This window comes from Astyanax mexicanus, chromosome 2 (assembly GCF_023375975.1).
Source record: "Astyanax mexicanus isolate ESR-SI-001 chromosome 2, AstMex3_surface, whole genome shotgun sequence".
NCBI lineage: Eukaryota > Metazoa > Chordata > Actinopteri > Characiformes > Acestrorhamphidae > Astyanax > Astyanax mexicanus.
This window is the reverse complement of record NC_064409.1, coordinates 52,776,373-52,792,734: the sequence shown is the minus strand read 5'-3', so window position 1 is coordinate 52,792,734 and position 16,362 is coordinate 52,776,373. Positions and strand designations below refer to the sequence as shown.

Sequence of the window (16,362 nt, the reverse complement as noted above, 5' to 3'; positions counted from 1 at the left end):
CATGTTGTTCATTATTCAAATCCCCTTCTTAAAGCAGGACCAGGGACACAGGCCTGTGTTGTTTGCGTGTGAATTATCGAAATAACCTTTTTTACATATGTGTATAGAAGTCCATCATTTGTAGCAAGCATTGTTTATAAAGCGTTTTGTGTATTATCATCAAATTATTATGTATGCATTGCGCAGTTATGCATATTATACAGTTAGAATGATTTAGTAAAAAAATGTGCACAGTCCCATGTTGATTAAACTCTGTGGGGTGGATTAGGCAGATGTAAGGACCGAAGGTCGAATATATGAACAGATGGGTGGATAAAAAGGGACTGTGTGTGAATGTTAACTGCTATCCGGATTTTTTTTAGCCCCTCCGATGTCTGCATAGACTATATGTATTCTCACACATGACAACAAATATTATTACCACAAAACTCGGCCTGCAGTTGTGTCTTAGGCAGATATGTAAATTAATAGGTGTGCTCTGATTACACTGGGTCCTGCCAGAAGAGGGTGTAAAATTGCTTTTTTTAGGAAGTGTTCCTCTTTGTGACTGCTAACCATGCCTATATGATGCACTCAATGAAACTTTGCGCAGTTGACAGACATTGAGAGAAAACACCTTACTGGACTGAGAGAAGGTGTTAACGATTGCCTCACCTTTTGTTTGCAGTTGTGTCATGAACTACAAACCTGAAATTCTTACAAGCTGGAACCGTATTCATCTTCAGTGAATAATCCAGGTTCTGTTTGGGATTTGATAGTGGTCCGGTTTGTGTATGCTGGAACGACACACTGCCCCAACTGCTGGTGTGGTAATCTGGAGAGCCTTCGCACAGGACAGTTGGTCACCCATAGTGCACTGCAGATTATTATTATTACCACAAAACTCGGCCTGCAGTCCTGTTTTAGGCATATATATAAATTAATAGGTGTGCTCTGATTCCACACTGGGTCTTGCCAGAAGGGTGTAAAATTGCTTTTCTCACTACCACATTGAAAGGCTGTGTGAGTGGCTTTTTTGGGGAAGTGCACCTCTTCGTGAGAGATTGTTGACTGCATGCCTATACAATGCATTCAAAGATACTTTGCCCAGTTGACAGACTTGGAGAGGGAACACCTCACTTGACTGAGAGAAGTAGGGTGGTTGTTTTGTTGGCAAGCTATTGCACACAGTTGTTCACCCCTAGTAGTGATACTAATAGCTTAACCATATATTCAGTACATCCTGTGGCTACATGTGCAGAATTACCTAAAATATGTTTTGATCACCTACATATATCATCCCATATCATACATTCACAAATAGGAAGTTTAATATAATTCTAACAGTTCTTCTCGGAGAATATATATATTATTTTTTTGTCAGTACGTGTATATTTAGATGTTCCTTGTGTTTTAAATGTGCTTTACAGGCTCGTGCGGGAGTGAATCCATCCTGTGTAGCTTCTCAGTGAAGGATGGATGAGGATGCGCGTGCACGCGCGGCTCCTCCCACTCTCCTAGACAGCGGGAGCGCGCCTCCATCCTCCAGCCGCGCTGGAGAGAGAACCGGGCTGCCGCTGCTGGCGCTGAGGCGAGGAGGATAAACACCATGAGCTCCAGAAAGGGTACACTAAACACTATAGACTATTTAAATTCACGCAGACATCTGCTCGTTTCGGCGGGGCTTCTGAAAACCTCGCGTCCAGCCCTGCTGTCGCGTTGCGTGACCTTTTTTTGGATATTGTTGTTGTGTGTTAATGTACGATGCTTTCTTTCCACGGTCAGCTAACCTAGCTCTCTGTCTCATCGAGCCCCTCTGTTTTCCCTCTGTTCTCTTTCTGGCGTCCCTCCCCCCGGTGCTGCCTGCCCTCCGTCTCCTGCTTGCTCTCCTCCAGTGATGGCTATCCAGGCTCGGAAGAGGAGGCCGAAGGGGAAGAAAGACAAGGCGGCTCACCACCGGAGGTAAGTAAGCAGGGGCGTGGGTCGTAGGGGCAGCTCTCGGAGTTTGTATCTGTGTGTATATAGAGTGTATAGGTTGCTTCTATGGGCTGGTAGCATTGAGGTAACGTTAGCTCGCTGCTGTTACTGATGCGGGCTCTCAGCGCGTGAGCACAACACGCGACCGTTACGGGGGGAGGTTAGCTAGCTAGTGTTGACAGCAGCCCCGGCGAGGGGCGGCGTGTGGACGGTACTGATGACTGACCGTAACGCTATATAGCTAGTTCTCACCAACCATATAACACATACACACACACACACACACACATAGTCACAGATATGCAGCTTTTGAGGGCTGAAACAGGCTGAATGAGCGGGGTTCAAATCGTTGCTAACATTAGCTAACGATAAATGTTGATTGAATACAGCGCTGTTTCACTGTGCAATCTGCCCAGCGAGTCGCGAGTTGCTAATGGCAACGGCCCGAGCTAAAGCGTCGCCTCGCGCTTCCTCGCTGTGCTCGAGTTTGCATGGACTAGCTTACTAGTCACATTTATGGCAATTTAGTTATGTAAGAGCACACACATGTACGCGCGCGCGCACATACACAGTGTAATATATGTGTTACATATTTTAACATTAATTTGTTTAACCAGAGCTACGTTATTACAGATATCTACTATTATTGCATGCCTAAACATTTTATCAAATTAATATAACGCTGTTTATATTAGCTTAGAATAAAAACCTATTTGAGACACTTTGGATTCCATTGCCCTTCAGTTGTATAGAAGCTCCAATTCAACATATCTGCTATTCATTATTTCTGATCATCTGAAATAAAACAACATTTTAGTCATCAAAATTGTCCTTCTTTTACTAGTAAGGCTGTAAATGCAGATATCTTGAATTGCCATTTCAAATATACAAAATGTAATTGATACCAGATACTAGAGTAAAAACTCTATTATGTATATCTAGCATTCAATTGTGAACAGTCAGACTTTAATCTTGTATGTGTGTGTGTGTGTGAGTGAAAGGGGGTGGATTATGAGCTAGCTATGAAGATGGTGTGTGTGTGTTGTGGGCTGGATTGAGGGAGATGTGGCTGGATGATGTGACAGATGTGGAGCTGATGCTTTTGGGGGCGTGGGCGTGCTGCTAGCGCTGGGTTCAGGGTAGAGGGGAGATGTTGGTGTGTTTAGTGTGTGTGAGAACTCCGTGTAAGAAACGTGGGCGTTTAGAGGAGATATTAGCCGGTGTTTTAAGCGGTGGTCGCTGAGCGGAGCGCGGTGCAGCGGTGGGACTAATGCTGAGCGGTTGGCTGGGTTGAGTGACAGCGGCTTCATGGCGCCACGCGATTGGCGCGACGTCACCGCCAGCCGTTTGGTGATTCCCGGGCTGTAGCCGCGAGCCGAAGAATATGCTGGAAAAGCCAGCGTGCTTTTCTAATGCAAGACACCTCCATGTGTCTCACACTGCGAGCCTTGCATGGCGCGATGGGATGCTATCCATGATGCCTCGCACGAGCACTGTTAATACAGTAGCAACAAGATAATAATATTCTCAATGCATACTGCATGTTTTGTTTTTATATATTTCATATGTGGAACAGACTTAATGTCCCTATAGTAGGGGTGTACTAATACACGTTTTTAGGTTAAATATAGTGTATGGAATAATCTTATTTTATATTGTGAGGGATGCATCAATAGTGAAATTATAATGTGGTGCCAATATCCAACATTTTTCACAAACTTATTTACATTTGTCGATATAGACATTGAAAGCTCTTATGTTTGTGACTCTTAAATGTTTCAGATCATCAAACAAATGTAAACATTAGTCAAAAGCCCTATCCAGGTGGGATTAGTTTCTCAGGGGGACTTCTACTCAGTGATAAAACTCTTGCATCTGGACTGCAATTGAAAAGCAGGAGGACCAGTGAGTGGCATTGCGTTCAGTAGCCCCTCCATTTCCACTCGCTGTTGTGTTTACGTGGATCTTCGTGTAAACGCCCAAAGTGTAATTATGGTGCATGGCAGAGGACAAAAAGCTATTTTATTAAACGGTGACGAAACTCTCAGAGCATCCAGACGGGAATAAAATTACAGTAGGTAATTCAGCTTGTAATTTTCAAGTTTTTGAATAAAGTTTTTTACTACAGGAGGAAAAACATCAAAACTACATGGCCCTGTGTGATAAAGTGTGCCCCTCCCAGTTAAAACTGAACTGTGGTTCAATTTCTCTAGCCACACCCATGCCTGATTACTGCCACACCTGTTCTCAATCAAGAAATTACTTAAATAGGACCTGCCTGGCAAAAGTGAACACATCATGCCAATATCAAAAGAAATTCAGGAACAAATGAGAAAGAATGCAATTGAGATCTATCAGTCTGGAAAAGGGTCCTCAAGGGATTTGGACCTGACAGCTGTGTAGCCTTAAAAAAACCTCATCAGTGAAGCTAGCTGGAAAAACAGCTTTTATTATGGATTCTGGAGCAATTGGAGAAGGTCATGTGGTCCAAAAAGTCTGGGGGGGCGGTGCTATGATCTAGGGTTGCTGCAGTTTGTCAGGGTATGTTCAGCAATGGTTTGTGCCCAAAGAATGTGGTGTGCTGACTGCCTAAACCTACTAAACGACCAGGTTATACCATCAATTAATTTTTCTTCCCTGATGACATAGGCATATTACAAGACAATGCCAGCATTCATCTTGCTCAGATTATGAAAGAGTAGTTCAGGGAGCATGAAACGGTGCCACAGCGAATGTGTGCCATAATCAAATTTATAGGCTGTCCAAATAAATATTAGAGTGTGTGACCGTATGCACGGTCAAGTATAACATTAATAATAATTTTATGATACCCTACATGTTTTTACACCTTGTACAATATAGGAAAACTGTAATTCTGTAATTGCAGAATGTGGCTCATCAGTTTCTGTGCATACATTATCATCCTCCTTTCACCCTGTGCATTGGTCAGGCACACCCCAGAGAAGGTATTATTTGGGTGGTGGATTATTCCACCACAGTACTACAGTGACACTGACACGGGAGCAGTGTGTTAATGTGTGTTGTGCTGGTAGAAGTGGAACAGACACAGCAGTGCTGCTGGAGTTTTTAAACACTGTGTGCACGCATTGTGCACTCTGTTAAAAACGCCTACCTGGCAGTACACCTTGTAGATGTAAAGTCAGAGACAGAAGCTTATCTTTGTTTAGTCCAGAAGTGACACTAAGATGTCACTTGAAATGTCCAGCAGCATTTGTGTTTCTAATCTTTCAAGCTCTCAAGCAGCTAACTAGTTAAGCATATTTGATGATTATGTGATGTTGTTAGTTCTGACCAGATTGTATACTCCAGATTGTACGTGACCAATTGTATACTCACGCTTTTGCAGAAGCTTGGTTGAACTTTATTGAAGAAGCTTTGGTTCATCTCAACAGCAAACTGAGCTGACAAAATGGGTATCCAGTGGAAAAATTAGCTTTGCTTCTGGTATCTTAAGCTCTGATGTAACCTCAGTGAAGGTGGTCTGAGGTGCTTAGTCTGTGAGAAGGGGGTGGGTCTACCAGATAAGTAGACAAGCCTGGCACCCTCTCTGGTTTGTACTTCTCAAACCCTGGTTACATATATGATGACAGCAAATGTTTTTGACATATCTATAATAGCATGGAATGGAACCATGGTACCCATGTTTGATACATTGTGTCGCTAAGAGCTAATATGATAAATTCTACCATCGAGAAAAAGTATTTTCTGTTCAACACAAAACCTGTAATGTATTGGACTTTACACTGAGGCAAGTGGAGTGGAGGCTTTACCTAAAATCCCCTAACTATAAGCCAAGAACACAACCTCCACATCCTGGAGAGAAACATGGGTGTTTGCAATTATGGCTCCTTTGTATTTTTGCTGCACAAAAGACAAATTTAATAGGATCTAGTCTTTCCTAAGAAGATTATGAAGTGTCTGTGCCTCTGCTCTAGAGATTTAAAAACGAGGTTGATTTTAGAAATAAAAGAGTTCTAGTGTGGACTTCCAGTAAGTTCTGCCCAGGATAACGTCCTTGTTTCTTCTGGTGGGAAGCCAGAGCTTTAGGAAGTGGGTTTTTCTAACATGTGTCTTATCCAAAGCAAGCTCTTGGATGCTGAAATAAAACTTCAGTGGAATGTAGCACACAAAAAGATGTCCAGTGCTAGAGTATAACCCCAGAACAGTGTGTTGAGATGATAAAGGCTTGTAAATGTCAAGTTCAGAAACATTGAGCATGTAAACAGTCTCCTTGAGGAATTGATCAGCTTTGTAAAACAGGCATTATTGTATAACCTGAGGGTCTCAACTGAGTTCTTTGTCCTCAAATTTACAAGGACTGCAGGCTTCTACATTGTGTTTTGGCCTAACATGCAAAAATCATTTGATCTTACGGTCCTTTCCTGCCTTCCATTGACTACTTGCATACCTCTGTCCCTCATGACCCTCTTGTACTCTCTGACAGATGAATGGCCCACTCCCTGCTTGACAACATGGTGTCTCAAAGCTCACAGCCACAACAAAGCTTGAATGAGAAGAATAGAGAAAGCGTTTCAGTTGCATGCAACAGCACAACACACGTACACACACACAGAGACACACTGAAACCCACGGAAGACATCTGTAGTGGGTGTGGTGCAGTGTTGTGTGTGTGTGTGTGTGTGAGAGAGAGAGTGAGAGATATTGTATGTTTTAATTGAGGGAGAGACAAACAACAGGTCTAAATACCCTTAGATAACGATCAAGCCAGGGGTGAGCATTATGGCAATTTTTTAAAAATACACTTTATATTGTCACTGTCTGCAGTACATATACACTAGATCACTGACCAACTTCATGCTGCATTACAGAGAAAAACATTGTAAAGAGTTTTTGCCATCGGTTTTAATATATAGTGATACCTTTAAATTTTGTGAATCACCTTTTATGATTGAACGCTTTTATGATTTTTGGTGGGTATTAAATTGTACCTCTATGTGGCACATTTACAGTCTAATCATGCTGCACACATACAAGAAATATTCTTCTTGGTATAGCAGCAGCATTTCTCCAGAGCAGGCATCAAACTTATTTCTAAAAGGCTCCAAGGTGTTACAATTTAACCATAATTTTTATTTTTTTACATTATGAAGTGTTTTCTTTTTAAAGTGAATTAAGGACATATTAACACTTATATTGCTTGTTTTATTTGTTATATTGCACAAATATTGCTTGTGACAGTAAGAATATTTTTTTTATTTTTTTATTTTTAGTAATTACTTCCTATAATTTATCAGTCACTACCTTTAAGAGATAGTAAGCATTCTTAGATGTCGATTATATACGCTTTATGTACAAAAAAGTATGACAGGCGCCCCACTGCAGATATGCTATATTGTGCATCCCTAATACTCTAAAGGAGGGCATTTTATAGAGTCTATTCCTAATACAGATTTACAGTGTTGTTTACATACTTGTTCCGGAGGAGTGTCACCAATTCTTTATTCAGCTTTATCCCTTTTGTATGTAATTGTTAGGGGTGTAAGGAAATATTAATATTGTTTGTTGTCAAACTTTTATTTTGCAATTCTGCATTGATTTTTAATTATTAGTTTAGCTGTAAAGATTAGTGTAAACTGTGGTTCATTTAGTGTTATGTGTTAACTCTGCAAACTAGATAGCATTGTCGAACTATACGCTTTATTTGTCACCATCATCTACATCTAAAAACAATGCTGTGGGGTACTTAAGTAGAGTTGTAACACTGGATACTAGCAATGCCGCTTTATTGCTGCCTTCCCAAATACACTTCATCAAAAGAAAGAAATCTTAAAGAGGTTTCCCCAAAGATCCCGTACTTCACTGTAAATGGTTTCGCTAAGTCAGCAGAGATCACTATTTAAATTTAATATGTATGTTACTGGGCTAGTTAGCTAGCTAAAGCTAACCATATTAATATTACCCAGCCAGCCAATCTAACCAGATTAATGTTACCAGAGAAAGAGTAAACTAGCTAAGCCCAATTCTCCAGCTATGACTTCATTAACCCTAAACTGGTTATTTTCTCGGTTTAATGTCAAAATAAGTGAGGGGTAGCTTTAATCAAGCCATATCTCTTTAGAGTAGCCTGTTTAGCTAGCTAGCTAGTTAAAATCCTACTGTGGAGAGCCTGGTGTACACCTGCATGCTGTATTTGATATTTTACAGTTGGGTTAACATTACTTTTATGTCTGATTTGATATTACACATTAACATTGACACAAAAGTAAGTTCAGAACACTTTATAAAAGAGTTTTATGGCAAGCTAGCTAACATGAGAGTTGCCAATACAGTAAACAAAGGCGATTACCTAGCTACTAGCTACCTTCCACACCGTGCGCATAACCCTCAATCCAGATGCTGTAGCCTTTTAGTAAAACAGCCGGGGAATTTTACACTTGTTTACATGAGAATTAACATTAGCAAAAAAAACCTAAAATATGTTGCAATCTTTTGACAGGTATGAATTACAAACTATTATTAATTTAAAGTCGGGTTCTTTTTTTAAAGGATGTAATTGCATTATTATACTATTATGTAATACATGTATTACCCATTTGTGCACGATATATGGTTGTGATAGTGTGAAAGGCCTAGTATGGTGGTATAGTAAATTTGCCATTTTGGCAATCTCTAGTTTTTATCAGAAGATGTGTTGATGGATTTACGTAACTATTGCTAGTGATAATGGATTATTCTTCAATATGCAAGATTTTAAAGAGGCCTGTTCTGTGGAGCAGCATGTGACAGCACTGAATGTGTGTATCTGATCCTCTGCTATTTGGTTCATGCCATCAGATTAGCTGCCTCGATCGAATTGACTGTGTGTGAGTGCTGGTGTAAAGCTCTGCTTTGACTGGAGGGACTGTTCTTTATGCTCATTTTACTTTTATGCATCTGTTTGTTTGTGCATGCTTACATGTATTCTCTCTAGCTCTCTCTGGTACACACACACGCACACCCTCAGCTCAGTGACAGATAAGAGGACACTAAAGGCATTCTGATCTCTTTTCTGTTGAAGTCTTTCTCTTTAACGCTAAGCTGCCATGCTGTAGCTCTAATGAATATGTGTGTCTGTATGTGTTTCCTACGTACGCGGAGTGCTATGATTATCCCTGGTGTAATATCTGCCTGTTTGGCTGATAGGTGCACATCAGAGTGTAAACTGTATTGATTTTTGTCTTACATTTCTCTAGCCGGGAGTTATGGATGGTGACACAGAGCACAGGATGAAGGGGGTGTATTTAACAGGACTCGCTAAAATCAAACCCAATTGGACAGAGTGTAAGTGAGTGATTTCAGTGATGTGCTTAGACTTTCATGATAACAGTCAAGCTGTGCTCTACAGTTAGAACCAGCTAAGAACATTAGATTTAAAGCAGCAGAGTCATTGACTCTGTATACGGTTGTGATCTGATCTGCGTGAGATGAATTGTGTTCATCACTCACTAATAACCATCAGAGCGTGGACTTAGCTGATGTGGGTATGGAATTTAGGTCAGTGTGATGCAATGCAGCATGGAAGGCCTAGAATAGACATTATATGGACTAAATTTGTATACGGTGCTGGTCAACGAATTAGAATAATTTGAAATAGTGCAATCATGAAATTCTTTGAATGCATTTTTTGGGCAGAAAGCAAATCAGGTGTTCACCGCACCTGTCCTACTCGTTAGACTAAATCACAGAACTCGTTACCTGGAAAAAAATTTGCTCAGCTGAGCTTTCCAAAAGGCCCATTTAGGCCATTTAACTGTGACACTGTTGTTTTATTGAATTAGAATAATGGAGAAACCGTTTCATTGAATTAGAATAAATGCTCGCATTTTTGTTTTCTGTGAAGAGTGTTCACTGTGCAGTATAAAGTCAGGGTTGAGTAGAATTTCTAAGTTGTAAAATCAATCATGGGTAAGCAGCGCGACCTCTCAACCGGAATAGTGGCTCAAATTCAAGCCCTTCGCCAACAAGGCTTGACCCAAACTAAAATTGCTGAGCAGCTCGGCATCAGCCAGTCTTCCGTCTGCAAAGCTCTCAAGAAAAACTGCAGCAAGCGCACCAACTGTTCCGGCGTCCGAAAAACTTCTGCTCGCGACAACAAGCAGCTGAGAAAGATCGCAGTCAGCAACCGGTTCAAGTCCACTTCCGAGCTCACCGACTTGTGGAACAAGCAGACCGGCGCTGACGTCTCCAGATCAACCACTTACCGTCGTCTGCGCGAACTCGGCTTCAAATCTCGTGTTCCAGCAGTAAAACCGATGCTCAACAAGAAACAAATGGAGAAACGGCTGAAGTGGGCCAAAGAACACGGCGAGTGGACTGCTGAAGACTGGCAGAAAGTGGTCTTCAGTGACGAATCACGCTTCTGCATCTCCTTCGGTGACCAAGGTCCTCGTGTCTGGCGTCGTGGTGGCGAAACCTACAACCACGAGTGCGTGAAAAGATCCGTCAAGTTTCCCCAGAGCGTTATGGTCTGGGGATGCATGTCCGCTCGAGGTGTAGGGAAACTCTGCTTCCTCAAGAAGACAGTCAATGCTGCCGTATATCAAGATGTTCTGGAAACATTCCTGATTCCGACTGTTGAGGAACAGTTCGGCGAAGAAGACTTCATATTTCAACAGGATCTTGCACCGGCTCATGCGGCAAAGTCGACCAAAGATTGGTTCACTAAAAAACAGCTTGAAGTTTTGGCATGGCCGGCCAACTCGCCTGACCTCAATGTCATTGAAAACCTTTGGGCCATCGTCAAGCGGAAAATTCGCGACAGAAAGCCTACTACGCTGGACCAACTGAAGCAGAACATCGCCACTGCCTGGGAAGCTGTGAGTGCGGAAACTTGCGACAAGCTGGTCAAATCGATGCCGCGGAGACTTCAGGCAGTCATACAAGCCAAGGGGGCAGCCACAAAATACTGAGAAAGTGATGATTGTAATTATAATAAAAATTATTCTAATTCAATGAAACGGTTTCTCCATTATTCCAATTCAATAAAACAACAGTGTCACACCTGATTTGCTTTCTGCACAAAAAATGCATTCAAAGAATTTCATGATTGCACTATTTCAAATTATTCTAATTCGTTGACCAGCACCTGTATTATGATTTATTAGAAAACCTGACTTTTAGCTTCACCCTGCAGCTTTTACCAGTGATCTAAAATATTTGATAATGTGTGATATCATTTATACTATAATACGGTTGTTATGTTTGTATTTGATTGGTTAAGAAAATGATCTGATATGTTATATAATGATCAGTTTGGACACACTGCAACAAGCCATCTAAATTAATATTTTAACCTATTATTTAATATTTGAATTTCTTGATATGTTAATGTGACTTTGTTTCTCTTTGTTTTTTATATTTTGGAATTAAGTCTTTTTACACTGATTAACTACAGTTGCCATTTTGAAGATACAAGGTTTTTGCACAACTGCGACTATATGTCCAAATGTTTGTGGTAACCTCTACTAATAAGTGCATTCGGCTTCTTTATGTTACTGACCCATTGCTGGCGCAGATGTGTAAAAGCACACACAGGTTTAGGTACAGCAGATAAGTATAGCCAGTAGAATAGGACTCTTTAAAGCAGATAAATGTGAAACTATTGGCACCATGCCCAATGTTACATAGTTGTGGGATAGAGAGGTATACAATTGCAAGCATTGACCTGTATAGCAGTGGAACATCCTGACCTCACCAATGCTCTTGTCACTGAATGCAATCAAATCCTCACAGCAATGCTATGAAATCTAGTAGAAAGCCTTCTGTGGACTGTATTGACAATTACTAAAAAAAAAATCCGAATACACTGTTTTTAGTACCCCTGATTTCAGAAGAAACAGTAAATGAGCAGGTCCCTCAATATGTTTGTCCATGTAGTAGGTAGTTACTCTCCTTGTTGTGATTTTTGATGATTTTTCTTGAGATAGATTACAGTGGGCCTCATTCACCAACATCTTCCTAGGAATGATTTTTTTTAGTTTTTTGAAGTCCTAACAAATACCCTGTATACACCTGGTCATTTATTTAGAATTCGGAGTATCAGGATTATATCTGGATTAGGCAAAGCCAAATAAAACGCAAGAGTAAACACACCGAAGTCACATTTAAAGGAGAAGTCCAGTGTTCAACTTTTGTTGAATAGCCCACCTTCGTTTCGACTGATGAGCACGAATGAAGTGGTATGATAGGAAAACAGATTGTGACATAATTCTGTGAAAATACATACATTTCAGCTGTTGCTTATAATACCTCTATAATATTCATGCATTTCCTCAGTATTATTTTGCAATGTTACCATATCCTACCTTTTTGTCTGTGCTGATCAGTTGACTTATTACAAATATTTACAAGATTGCGGCGCACAGGAGAACTATCTCCAGGAGAATGATCAGGTTCCAAATAATTTGTGCACTCTTAAATATATTGGACATAGTTACATTCATGGGCTCTTTCTGTTAAGTAAATACAGTGGGTAAAAATCAGTGAAAATGATTAGGGTCATGTCCATATATTTTCCAATGTGTCAATAGCATGATTATTTTTATAGGCCTAACTACAATAATTAAAAATCTTAAAGAGGAATAGAGTGTTGAGTCTGTTGATGCTTTCAGTATAACACTCAGTGGAGGTCAGCAGCACTGTCGTCATGCAGATACCTCCCACTTATCTCTTTAAAGCACATTTGTTCAGCTAAATATTTGTTTACTCCAAGTGGCTGGGTGGCAGTGTAAGCTGGCAGCCTGGTTTTCCTGCTTTTTCGCCCACTTCCTTTAGAAATTTTTAGTTTAACTTTAAGCCAAACTGTTGTGTAGCATCCATGCCAGTCAGGGTCCCTGGGCCAACTGCAGCAAGGAAAGCCCTTTTTCAAACAAATCCATAGATTGCTCTTTAGGAAATTGCAGTGCTAATGAAGATCCAAAAACACAGCACATAATGTACACTCCACATGGTGGACTCATCAAATAGATACAGTGGTTTGCAAAAGTATTCGTAGTCCTTGAACTTTGTGAAGTGTAAAGAAAATTATGCATGGATCAAAACATTTTTTATAAAAAAAGACCTGAAAAGTGCAGTGTGCAAAAATATTCAATACTTTGTGGAACCACTTTTTACTGCAATTACAGCTGCAAGTCTTTTAGGGTATGTCTCCACCAGCTTTGCACATCTAGTGACTGGAATTTTTGCCCATTCTTCTTTGCAAAACAGCTCAAGCACAGTCAGATTAAATGAAGAGTGTTTGTGAACAGCAGTTTTCAGATCTTGCCACTAGTTCTCGATTGGGTTTAGGTCTGGACTTTGACTGGGTCGTTCTAACATATGAATATGTTTTGTTTTAAACCATTCCACTGTAGCCATGGCTTTATGTTTAGGGTTTTTGTCCTGCTGGAAGGTGAACCTCCACCCCCCAGTCTCAAGTCTTTTGCAGACTCGAACAAGTTTTCTTCCACAATTTCCTTGAATTTTGCTCCATCCATCTTCCTATCAACTCTGACCAACTTCCCTGTCCCTGCTGAAGAGAAGAAGCCCCAGAGCATGATGCTGCCACCACCACCATATTTGACAGTGGGGATGGTGTGCAGTGTTAATTCTTCGCCACACATAGCGTTTTGCATTTTGGCCAAGGTTCCATTTTTGTCTCATCTGACAAGCACCTTGTTTCTCATGTTAGCTGTGTCCCCAACATAGCTTCTGGCATTTAAACAATGGCTTTCTGCCTGCCACCCTTCCATAAAGACCACATTTGTGCAGTACACGATTAATAGTTGTCCTGTGGACAGATTCTACCACCTGAGCTGTGGATCTTTGCATTTTGTCCAGAGTCACCATGGGCCTCTTGGCTGCATCTCTGATCAATGGATTGAACAGTGCTGCCCATCACATACTTGCACTCATGCCTCATAACCTGATCCACTTTAGCTGTAGCTCCACATTATCTCTTTGTACAGTTGTTTTTTTTTCTGTTATTTGTTTATGCTGTTCAGGTCGACCAGTGGAGGATGGGTTCCTCTTACTTGAGTCTTGAGTCCTCCCAAGGTTTCTTCCTCTTATTTTCAGAGAGTTGTTCCTTGCCACTGTTGCCAGCATCACCTTTCCACTGTTGGTACTATAGCTATATAAAGCTGCTTTGTGACAATAAAAAAGCACCATATAAATAAAGGTAAATTAAACTGAACTGCATAGGCCTCTAAAGCCTTGACTGATGTAGATGATGACAATGGAGTGCATATAGGTATACCAGTAATATTATGCAACAATATCATAGCACATTTAGCCTTTCTGTAACACCCCCACATATCACTGAGAAAAGAAATGGATGTTACCTCTGTTTGCAGATGCTTGCACAGGCTCAGGTAAATACACACCAACTACTAGACCAAAAGCCTTCTTCTCCTCTACCGCCTCCTCCCTCAGTTTTTTTATTCCCCCTCATCTAGTGTGGGCACTGATATGGTGTAGCAGGAGGCAAGTTCTCATCCTCATTAGACTGTGGACTAGTGCCCAGCTAAAACATTTTCTGAAAAAGAAACAACATTCATCATTTAGTTATATTCTTCAAATGAAGTCCTGTTTCACCTATAATGATTCCCCATTTAACTGTCCAGTCTCTCTTTTTTAAACCTGTTTTTAATATAAACACTTTTGTATCAGCACATGTACACACATGAAAAATATGGGATATTGACCCACCAATACATAGCTGTCTAAAAAAATCAGTTAACTTAAATAGACTGTCTGACAAAAACATTTATCTTTTTTGTTTTTACTTTTTTTTAACTGGCAGTTCTTTGTTCTATACTAAATTTCATACAGAATAAACTAATTGGAATTAAAAAAAAATGTCACTATTTTTTCACTAATATTAAAACGTTTTTGTTTTTAAGACACAGAAAGGTAAAGTCCTATTGAATTGTAACAATTTGATAATCATAAAGAACAGACACTGTATATACTGTGCCAAATTGTAAAAAATGAACACAGTTTAAAGAAAAAACACTTTTCAATTTAAAATGCTTTTTATTTTGGTGCCAAATATCAAATATAAAGGACAGACAAATATAAAGAACAGATTTATTAGACCAAGAGAAAAGTATAGTCGATTTATTTTCTGCCCACATTCTGTCTCCGGGTTGGAGCAGACCAACAACCTTCCTCTACATCAAATACAGTATCTACCCAGTGTGTGACAGACCATATTTACAGTGTCTTCCACCAAATCATGTAAAAATCAGAAAAGGAATATGTTGATAAAATGTTCAGATGTTAAGATATGTCGCATTGAGATTTACAGTTTAGAGGAGTAAAGTATGAATGTACAGTGTGAAATAATTATTATTTATATAAAGAATTATAAATAATGGGAATTAAAAGTTAAATTATAGCGTAGTGTAATGGGGGAATGTGCAGCTGCCGAATTAGCTTTTTTTTCTTAATCACAGACAGGTGGTGTTATCCGGGAGGCGCTACAAAAGCACAGCTCTCTCTGGCATAACTGGCTTAATTATTGATTTATACTTCGATTTTAATGTTTAATGTAAAGCAAAAATAAAAATAGGCTATACAAATTTATTTCAAAAGTGAATACACACATGCTCTCATTATTCCACAAATCCACATGACTGCTTGACATTAAATGCTGATTTTTAAATTATGCTCAAATTTAGATTGTTAGATCATTAATCATATGCATGTATTATTTGTACATGTTCAAAAATCAGTTAAGGTGACTCTGCAGACTTTCCTCAAGCACTGGAAATCAGCACAGGAATTTAAGACGAAGGAATTTTCTGATTGATAGTTACCGTAATCATATGAGAGAAAAACATGAATAAATAGCATATAGCAAATAACATTTATATTGAATGGTCGTATCTGATTCAACTGACAAACAGCTTTCAACAAATCTGTAATAAGGCTTTAAACACACCTGCATATAATTTTTGGGTGCAAACCTGTGGTGTGTGTATATTATTACAGTGATGATGTTTTCTATGTTTTGCTGTTTAATTAATTGTACTTTTAGTCTTTAAGTGTCTAACGGTGCAGAATATATAAAAAAATATATAGAGATACATTTTTCTCACTGCTGCCACCTGTTGGACAAAGTTCTCTGGCTAAAAAACACAAAAGAAGAAAGACTCTTCTATTCTTACACCCCATATTTCTCTCTCTCTCTCTCTCTCTCTCTCTGTTCTCCATGCTGTGGGGATTTGTGTGATATTTGGGGAAGATGCTGAAGTGGTGTGGGCCTGTGGGCTGTGTTTCTGAGAGAACAGGCTGTATGTGCTACAGGCACACTGAGCAGCATGATCACAGTCTCAGATTATATCTGGTTAACTTGCTTTAACACTGATATGTTGCGCTTCAAGATCAGTGAATGTTTTTTTT

General features: G+C 39.8%; 1 protein-coding gene across 1 annotated transcript in view; it reads left to right on the top strand.

Moving 5' to 3' along the window:
* The first annotated feature begins 1,466 nt into the window (after nucleotides 1-1,466).
* The window catches only part of srpk2 (SRSF protein kinase 2), a 78,319-nt gene continuing 63,423 nt past the window's right edge, over nucleotides 1,467-16,362 (top strand). The window contains exons 1-2 of the mRNA XM_022672320.2: nucleotides 1,467-1,604; nucleotides 1,875-1,941. Coding sequence (XP_022528041.2) covers nucleotides 1,589-1,604; nucleotides 1,875-1,941 — 83 coding nt within the window. The 5' untranslated portion in view covers nucleotides 1,467-1,588. The remainder of the gene's footprint in view (nucleotides 1,605-1,874; nucleotides 1,942-16,362) is intronic.